Source organism: Prunus avium, chromosome 1, assembly GCF_965620075.1.
Source record: "Prunus avium chromosome 1, drPruAviu1.hap1.1, whole genome shotgun sequence".
NCBI lineage: Eukaryota > Viridiplantae > Streptophyta > Magnoliopsida > Rosales > Rosaceae > Prunus > Prunus avium.
This window is the reverse complement of record NC_142284.1, coordinates 51,138,387-51,146,856: the sequence shown is the minus strand read 5'-3', so window position 1 is coordinate 51,146,856 and position 8,470 is coordinate 51,138,387. Positions and strand designations below refer to the sequence as shown.

The following is an 8,470-nucleotide window of genomic DNA, read 5'->3' as shown; positions in this document are numbered from 1 at the left end:
TGGATACTGTGTTTACCTATAACTGAATATGATCTATATACCTATATCCCAGAAACATGAATTACCAACGTGTTTTCTACCTGGAGGCTGGAATGATGGAAACATGAAAAGATAGCTGGGGTCCTCTACCTATACCATAGGAAAAAGATGAAGAACCCAGTTCATCTTTGTTTTCTGTTCCTTTTTGAAACAATCGTTATAATGCAACTGACGCCAAATCACACAATCGTTCTCCTACCTATGGCATTGGTATGTATCAGGAACTAAGCGTAATAGAAAAGTAGGAACCCCAATCATACAATTTACCTGTAGAACAGGCAGCAACTGACGTTTAGTGGCAGAGGAAATTTGCTAAAATAATAGTGAATCATACATAGAAACGCAAAAATCTCTCCATTAAAGAACCAAGAAATCAGAGAAAATTTGCTTGGAAGGAGCATGACGTTTTGAGGAAACATAAATTCTGTGATTTGTCGATCTGTCTATACTTTCCGTTTCTACACAGTGGCAGCAATTGTAATTACATTAAAAATTGTGGACATACTGTTTGCTTAGGTGGCTAAACACCTAGTCTTGTGGACTGGAATTAAAAGGTAACAACTCTAGTCCTGCATTCATAATATATTTGTAAAATTGGACCTATATCTAAGAGCCCCTAAATTATATGACTTGTATAAGAAGGAAAGAGAAATTAATATTATATTTACTGATCAATACCTAATGAAATATTGTTGAATGTAGATATAGTTTAATATCAAGTTGCCAACGATTGTGAGTTTGACTGGGTAGCGAAGTGAGAGGGACGACAGTGAATTATATGTTAGTTCTGATAAGCTGGACAACTGGATAATTACATCGAATATGTTTAGGAACAGCTCAGCTGTTTTAAATTCTTTTTTTTTTCTTTAAAAGGGACAGGCTGCTGCTCAACTCCAAATTAATTAATATTTTAATGGTAGAATTTTTTTTTTTAATGGTGAATGACTTTCAGTGAAATGGCATGGAAAATCCACAATAAATAAATTATACATTATTTTACGTTATTGTCAAAGAAAAAATATACACTAGTATAATAATAGCTTTTTATAGTCATCGACCATATATTTTGATTTCTTTGGTATTATGTTTTTTCTCTGATCTTTCGCTGAATATAACTTTTAGTGTAATTAAGGTACACTTGCATGTTTTTAAAATACCCTTGAAAATGAAAAAGACTAAAACACCCTTAAAATTGGATGGAAAATTGGATGGTGTTAAAATCAGATTACAAATCAAGGATTTTGAAAAATTAGGGTGACATTTTTCTTAAATTTTTCTTTAAGGTGATAAATTAAAACTGAGATATAAGTTCAGTTGCATATCTACAAAAATCCCTCCCCTCTTTGTATATATATTTCAGAGTCTTGCTTTTTCAAGATAATGAGGTTTAAAATAGGCCGGCAACTTGGTGAAAAAAACTTGCCAAGTCTGCTAGAACGGTCAATGGTCATCATCTTGTATAAAATGACATTCATTGGGAACAAATTACATTTGCATCTTATAATTGTTTGCTTCCCTCCCAAGTTTAATGATGTCCCCAGCATACAAGCAATTCCTCTGTGCAGTGCTCGTTGGTTTTGCTCTTGCGGTTTCAGTCGATTCCCAGAATCAAACAGGTATGAAATATGGATCCCTCAAAATATATCTCCCATTTACAATTTGAGTAACACATACAAAGCCAATTAGACGTCTCTTTGTTTATTATTTAATTATGTGTCCGTCAACAATAAAAATTACTCGTACCTGTCGCAGGCTTCATTAGCATAGATTGCGGTCTACCGTATAATTATAGCTACACTGAAAGGACAACCGGCATTAACTATATTTCAGACTCGACCTTCATAGACACCGGCGAAAGTGAGTACTTATTGGCCGGGTCGAACTATTATCAGCCATACTGGTACCTTAGGAGCTTCCCTCAAGGAGTGAGGAACTGCTACAAAATAAACATTACAAGTGGCACCAAATATTTGATCCGAGTGGGTTTTCAATATGGGAATTACGACGGGAAAAATGAAGCACCCGAATTCGAACTACATCTCGGACCTAATTTGTGGGAAACAATGAATTTCTCAATGGAAGGTTTGGATACAACCAGAGAGCTTATACATAACCCTCCGCAAGACTATATACATATTTGTCTGGTGAACACAAACAAAGGGGTTCCATTTATATCGTTAATAGAACTAAGGCCTTTACTTAGTACATCTTATGCAGAAACAAATGTGTCCTTGGCACTTGTCTCCCGCAAAGACACTGGTTTATTAGTTAATGATACATCAATATACAACTTCAGGTGAGTCACATCTACTAGTTATGCATACATATACAGAGGGGTGTTCAAGTGTTAATCGATTTATAAGCTAAATACGGCACTAACAATTTGTTGTTTGGGATCATCATTCAAAAATCTCCCTTTGCAAAAAAATGAGTCAAATCGGAAATCATTTAACCATTTGATTATTATATATAATGAAATATTTTCATTAAAGTATATTGTGTTCGTATATTCATTAGATGACTAAATGTTGCTCTATCTGACTAATTGTGTTTCCTTGAGTGCATATATTCATATTGGTCCTAAATTTTGCTACAAAAACTAATGAGAAATCTATACTAATTTTTAAGGTATCCAACCGATATTCATGATCGCGTGTGGAATACCGAATATGTTGATGATGAGAAGCAGTTGCAATTAAGTACCCCAGCCATGGTGAACAAATCTTATTTTCATGCTGATTTCCAAATACCATCTGCTATCATGAGCACTGCTGTCGCCCCAAAAAATGCAAGCGATCCTTTGAATGTTTTCTTGGATGTTGTTGATAACAATCCAGAATATCATGTTTACTTGCATTTTGCAGAAATTCAAAAGCTCCCATCCCACCAGCAGCCCAGAAATTTATATGTTATTTTGAACGGACGGCCTCAAGAGCCATCATTTGTTCTACCTTACTTGTCCACATATACACTTTACACCACCTTGCCCATTGGAGACGCAGTATTTTCTTCTATGTCAATCCTCAAGACTGACAACTCTACCCTTCCACCCATCCTCAATGCCTATGAGACTTACGAGGCTAAAAAGTTCTTACAATTGGAAACAAACCAAGGAGATAGTAAGTAGCTATAGCTAAATATCATCACTAGCTGTCAATTTAATGCCTTGTATAATCGATTGATTTTGATGATATATATGTTAACTAATTTGTTGCATATGAAAATATCAATTAGTTGATGCAATCGAAAACATCAAGTTACGTTACAAAATCAGTAAGAACTGGCAAGGAGATCCATGCAGCCCTCAAGCTTACAAGTGGGAAGGACTAAATTGTAGCTATCGTGAATCCAGGCCCCCAAGAATCACATCTTTGTAAGTATATCTATGTCACTCTCAGACCAGGGTTTCAGTTTAATCCCATTTGAGTCTTGGCATTTGAAGTTACAATGCACTCGCAGGGACTTGTCCTCCAGTGGATTAAGAGGCCAGATATCTCCTTTTATAGCCAATCTCTCAATGATACAAGCTTTGTAAGTATGCACAGTCTCAAATGGTCAGAATTTCATTTGGAATAATTAGTAATTAGATGAGTTGACCTGCTTTAACATTTCAGGGATTTATCAAACAACAACTTGACAGGACCACCTCCAGACTTTTTGTCTCACATGCCAAATTTAACTGTCCTGTAAGTTATTATTTGGTTAGTCATATAATCCTAATATATTCGTTACAAGTTAAGCATGGTGATAGAGACTTTGGCAGAAACTTGGGGCAAAACAAGCTCAGAGGCCAAGTTCCAGCAGGGCTCATTGATAGAAATAAAACTGATGGGCTATCATTGAGGTGTGCTTTCTTCTTTTACTTGGAGCATAAATTAATTGGTTAACAGATATGCCACCACTTTACAAAGATGCCACCATTCCATCTGGTTATTTGAAAATATTATATAGGGATACTATATATTTTTTCATGTCAATATGATTTATCAAAATCTTACTACAGTTGCCATCAACCACTCTGTGTTTTGTTTCAGTCTGTGTGAAAATCCAAATCTACCCAAATTCGGACATGTTTCTTGCAAATTAAGGAAGAAGCACAATGTTGTTATCCCCGTGGTAGTATCCAGTGTTGGAACTATCATCCTCTTATTAACTGTAGCAGCTATTTGGTGGAGATGTAAAAGTGAAGAAATAGATGGTAAGACTTCCGATACTTGTTAATGTTTTTCTTTTCGTTTTTATGAGTTTGATTCCGGTTCTATATAAATATTCTTAATTAAATTCATAAACAATTTCATCCAAACAGAGCCAATAGAGCCACGGGGTAGAAAATTTACAAAATCAGAGATCGACAAGATAACCAGCAATTCTACACTAATTGGACGAGGCGGATTTGGAGAAGTCTACCATGGCACTCTGGAAAATGATACTCAAGTTGCTGTGAAAATACTTGATTTATCATCAAGTCAAGGCTCTGAAGAATTTCAAAATGAGGTAGATGTCGCCCAACTATATACATCTATATATGTATTCAGTTCTTTCTATCTTTTGCTGAAAGTATAGTAGCCACATTGGATTGCAGGTGAAGTTATTGATGAGAGTTCATCATAGAAACTTGGTTTCTCTAATTGGCTACTGTGACGAAGGTGACACTATGGCGCTTATTTACGAATACATCGCAAATGGAAATTTGCAACAGCATATATCAGCTGCAGGTATATCCCTTACTCAACCAGTAGTGGATCATAAAAAGAAAAGAAGAAACAGGATGAGGTGATATGAATTTGGGTCATTTTCCAACGTTACAAAAAAGAATAAGACTAGACCGATAGCTATACAGCTGATCATTTTTCTAGGATTTATATATATACTTTGCTTCAATGCAATTGGGATTGAATATATAGTGTGCTTCACTAATATATGATTCGGATGTATTTATGTTCCATTTGATTAACCGAATTTTTATTCTATATTAATCACACTCATGTGCAGTGCAGATATACCTTACAAGGGCTTGACTTGGAAGCAGAGACTTCAGGTTGCAGTAGATGCAGCACGAGGTAAACACAAATCATCATCGTCACATTAATAAACATATATAAACTCTTGTGAAAAACATCTTTCGTTAGACGATGGTTGCTGTCTTTTGAAATTTGCAGGATTGGAATATCTGCATGATGGTTGCAAACCGCCGATACTGCACAGAGATTTGAAGCCTTCCAACATCTTGTTAACTGAGACGTTGCAAGCCAAGATAGCAGACTTCGGAATTTCTAAAGCTCTTGCAACTGATACTGCCACTCATGCATTAACAGACCTCAGAGGAACATATGGGTACCTGGATCCTGAGTAAGCACTTTCAACAATTCCTGCTAGCCATTGTGGTGATATTTGTTACACATAAATATAATGTTAGAACAAAGAGTCAGTCCAAAAACAAAATTTTAATACAACAAAGATTTTTTTGGTAACAGATATTGCACAACTGGACAGCTCACTAGAAAGAGTGATTCATACAGCTTTGGGATTGTGTTGCTAGAGCTTATAACTGGCAGACCAGCAATAATAACAGAATTAGAAACTACACATGTTAATGTATCTGATTGGGTGAGAGCTAAATTTGAGAGAATGGAAATTGAAAGCATAGTGGATTCGAGAGTACAAGGGACATACAAGTATTCTTCTGCACAGAAAGCTATAGAAACTGCCTTGGCTTGTGTGTCTAAAACATCAACAGAAAGGCCAGAAATAAGTCATGTGTATGACAGATTGAAGGAATGCTTTGAGATTGAGAAGGTTTCTGAGGAATTAGAGATTGGGAGTGGCGATGAGGGACGATTAATCACTCAAATCAGAGATTGCTTGGAAATGAACTCCCAGGTTCAGTCTAAAAGACTTACCGTTTAGGACTAGTCCTTTGAGTGTTGGTGTTCTTCTTAGGCTTCTGGTTTGGTTGCAGTTTGTCCCTCTGGGGCAGTTTTTTTCTTCTTTTTTTTGGGCTTGCTGGGACTAGTCCTTATGTTAAGTTGTTTGTTGCTCTTGGAGATGGCCAGTCCTAGAACTTAAAAGATGTGTAAAAATAAAAGTTGACGATATAAAGTTGGACATAATTGTTACATTCAACCTTCCAATCTGAGAAACCATAATTGTTATGGCAATCAAGGCAAGTGGTCTTTCCCTTTACAACTCGGCATGTGTAAAGCTCAATGTTTGCAAGAGCCAAATTGCAGATGATAAAATATACGATATGATCATGATTCATGTGAGAGAGAGAGAGAGAGAGAGAGAGAGAGAGAGAGAGAGAGAGAGAGAGAGTTTCAATTCCCATTAGGCTTTACTTCTCACAGTGATACGATATTACAGAGAAACTTTATTCTAGTTGCTTTCTTATTCAACGCATTCAATCATCTAAACAGGACAGAACTTTGGACCTTTGGTGGTGGTGGTGGGGTTGGGGAGCTCTGCCTTTAAACCATCTTGACATATTTAGTGGCTTTGCGCCATGACCACGACTCAGACGGCGACTTGGGCAGAGGTGGAAGCAACACAGCCTTCCGGCAAAGACCGAAGGGCCAGCCCTCACAATGACGGAATTGCTGAATTATAGACTGCCTCGGAAAATCTATAAAATCAATCCCATTAAGGCTTGAACAGCGGGACAAACTTGTCTTGACAGAAAGAAACACATCTCTACTTGTGGCAGCAGTTGAGCAGCAAGAGAAGCAACTTTTAACAGATAAAAATTCTTCTTTCTCATCATCTTCTTCACCATGATCCCTTTTGTTTTGCACTCCTTTCTGGCTTATGAATAAATCTCCTGATTTTGAAGAGTAGACAAATGAAAAGCTATCTGTCAAACTGCTAGGCTTGCGCCTCAGCTTTTCCATTGCAGCACTTCGAATTGCTGATACAATTACCTGAGAAAAAACACCAAAAAACTATAAAAGCAACCTACGAAACTCTCATGGATTTAACAAGGGAATGAAAAGATCATATCTAAACATTCATGCAGGTGCTTAGTGAATACTTCCTGTTCCTCATCAAAGTCACTTGTTATGTACTGATCCTCTGCTTCTGGGCTCGAAGTTGGAAGCTGTCTGCCAATATGGCAATTGGAAAACGCATCTGTGAGACAAGCAGCGAGAAATTTGCATCTTTTGGAAGGATTTGGTGGCTCTTCTTCTTGATAAAAGATGCTCATGTTGGAGTTAAAAGTTTCTGTTGAGCGAGGGTTTGCAAACCACAGGGACTAAAAGATATCTACAAAACTAGCGTTGGTGTTTGTTATTCTTACACGACTTGATGTCCAAATTGACCTGCATATGTGATAGTGGCCTCCCAGCTTATTAGAAATGGAGAATATTGCTTTATATCCTTTGGGGTAAAGATAAAGCTAAAAGGAAAGCATTAGACGTTTTAACAAAACTCCAAACCCCTCTTTGAGGTTACAACGCTTACTTGTTCCATTGAAGACCCTTCATCCGTTTCTTTCGTTTTTCCTACATTAAGTGTCTCTTCTGTAGTTTTCAAATTTATACTTAAAGTTGAAGCCTTGGTGAACTAGGACAGGTTACCAAACTGAAATGGCTATATGTCAAATTTGCCAAAAGGGAGAAAGCCTGCCCCTGATTTCAATGGAAGATATAGAAACAAGTTAACACACCCAAATTTCATTTTTATTGAAAGCAATCAAAATAGTTAAATTTAAAAGTGCGGTTGCCCAACCAAAAAAGTAAAACAATAAGACATGAGTTCTTTAAAAACCCTTTGGCTGCATTTGGTTCATGAGAAATGATGCTTGGAGATGGGAAATCAATTGCCCATGTCTGGTAAGCCCGGCATAGAAAATGGTTACCGGGCACATTGGAAAATAGGGAAGAAAATGTAACCCTCCTCCCCTTTGGGTTTCATTTTCCCTTCCCATGGGAAACTTTGATGTAATCAAACCAAGGTTAAAACAAAAACGAAGGAAATTATGTACACAATAGGCTAATACTAGGAATTAACCTTATCTTCAGCTGTAAAGTTTAAACCTATCACCTACCAACCAACCTCGTGAAATCTGCTTCAAAACAATAATGTCAACATGTCCTCATGTTTCCTAATTAATTGTTCCATTCAATAGCTCCCAATTCTTGTTGCCGAAATCCACATTGCATGATGAAAGCATAGAAACAGAAACCTCAACTTTTTCTTCACCAAAAAGCATGTTGTCATAAGAAGTTCAAGTCAAAGTGCCATAAACACAAAGAACCAAAAACTGTGTTGTCGTAATAACTTCAGCTTGTGGACTTTTGGAGCTGCTGTGATGTGAGAGAGATGAGAGAATGAAGCTTAGACACAGCAGAAGTCTGATCAGGAGGGCATTTGGAGAGAGAAACGTTCAGAGATTGAAGAGCCTCATCAAGCTTGCCAGCAGCCAAGGCTGCAC

The 8,470-nt window shown here is 37.0% G+C and overlaps 2 protein-coding genes across 4 annotated transcripts; one reads left to right on the top strand and one right to left on the bottom strand.

The window, feature by feature from the left end:
- Nucleotides 1-1,453: 1,453 nt before the first annotated feature.
- On the top strand, nucleotides 1,454-6,645 carry LOC110761915 (putative leucine-rich repeat receptor-like serine/threonine-protein kinase At2g19230). 2 transcript variants are annotated; one of them, XM_021964498.2, is made up of 13 exons: nucleotides 1,454-1,655; nucleotides 1,792-2,335; nucleotides 2,668-3,158; nucleotides 3,274-3,412; nucleotides 3,499-3,570; nucleotides 3,654-3,725; nucleotides 3,803-3,883; nucleotides 4,074-4,237; nucleotides 4,346-4,533; nucleotides 4,622-4,754; nucleotides 5,037-5,099; nucleotides 5,199-5,388; nucleotides 5,514-6,645. In XM_021964498.2, the coding sequence occupies exons 1-13, from the start codon at nucleotides 1,568-1,570 to the stop codon at nucleotides 5,944-5,946; spliced, it is 2,658 nt and encodes an 885-aa protein (XP_021820190.2). In that variant the 5' UTR covers nucleotides 1,454-1,567; the 3' UTR covers nucleotides 5,947-6,645. The 2 variants fall into 2 exon arrangements, with proteins under 2 accessions (XP_021820190.2, XP_088103711.1); XM_088247585.1 differs by lacking the exon at nucleotides 5,514-6,645 and having other exon boundaries at nucleotides 5,199-5,477.
- Nucleotides 6,352-8,320, bottom strand: LOC110761963 (uncharacterized). 2 transcript variants are annotated; one of them, XM_088247595.1, is made up of 4 exons: nucleotides 8,092-8,320; nucleotides 7,498-7,664; nucleotides 7,067-7,355; nucleotides 6,352-6,956 (listed from the first exon to the last, which is right to left on the bottom strand). In XM_088247595.1, exons 3-4 carry the CDS (start codon nucleotides 7,238-7,240, stop codon nucleotides 6,507-6,509), a joined length of 624 nt encoding a protein of 207 aa, XP_088103721.1. In that variant the 5' UTR covers nucleotides 7,241-7,355; nucleotides 7,498-7,664; nucleotides 8,092-8,320; the 3' UTR covers nucleotides 6,352-6,506. The 2 variants fall into 2 exon arrangements, with proteins under 2 accessions (XP_088103721.1, XP_088103717.1); XM_088247591.1 differs by having other exon boundaries at nucleotides 7,067-7,664.
- Between the last annotated feature and the right edge of the window lie 150 nt (nucleotides 8,321-8,470).

Bases quoted from the DNA above. Each gene is read 5' to 3' on its own strand.
- LOC110761963 (XM_088247591.1), bottom strand. From the start codon at position 7,240: ATGAGCATCTTTTATCAAGAAGAAGAGCCACCAAATCCTTCCAAAAGA. The intron at 6,957-7,066 runs GTATTCACTAAG...GTTTTTTCTCAG, and splicing joins ACTTTGATGAGGAACAGGAA to GTAATTGTATCAGCAATTCG.
- LOC110761915 (XM_021964498.2), top strand. From the start codon at position 1,568: ATGATGTCCCCAGCATACAAGCAATTCCTCTGTGCAGTGCTCGTTGGT. The intron at 1,656-1,791 runs GTATGAAATATG...TACCTGTCGCAG, and splicing joins CGATTCCCAGAATCAAACAG to GCTTCATTAGCATAGATTGC. The intron at 5,389-5,513 runs GTAAGCACTTTC...TTTTGGTAACAG, and splicing joins TATGGGTACCTGGATCCTGA to ATATTGCACAACTGGACAGC.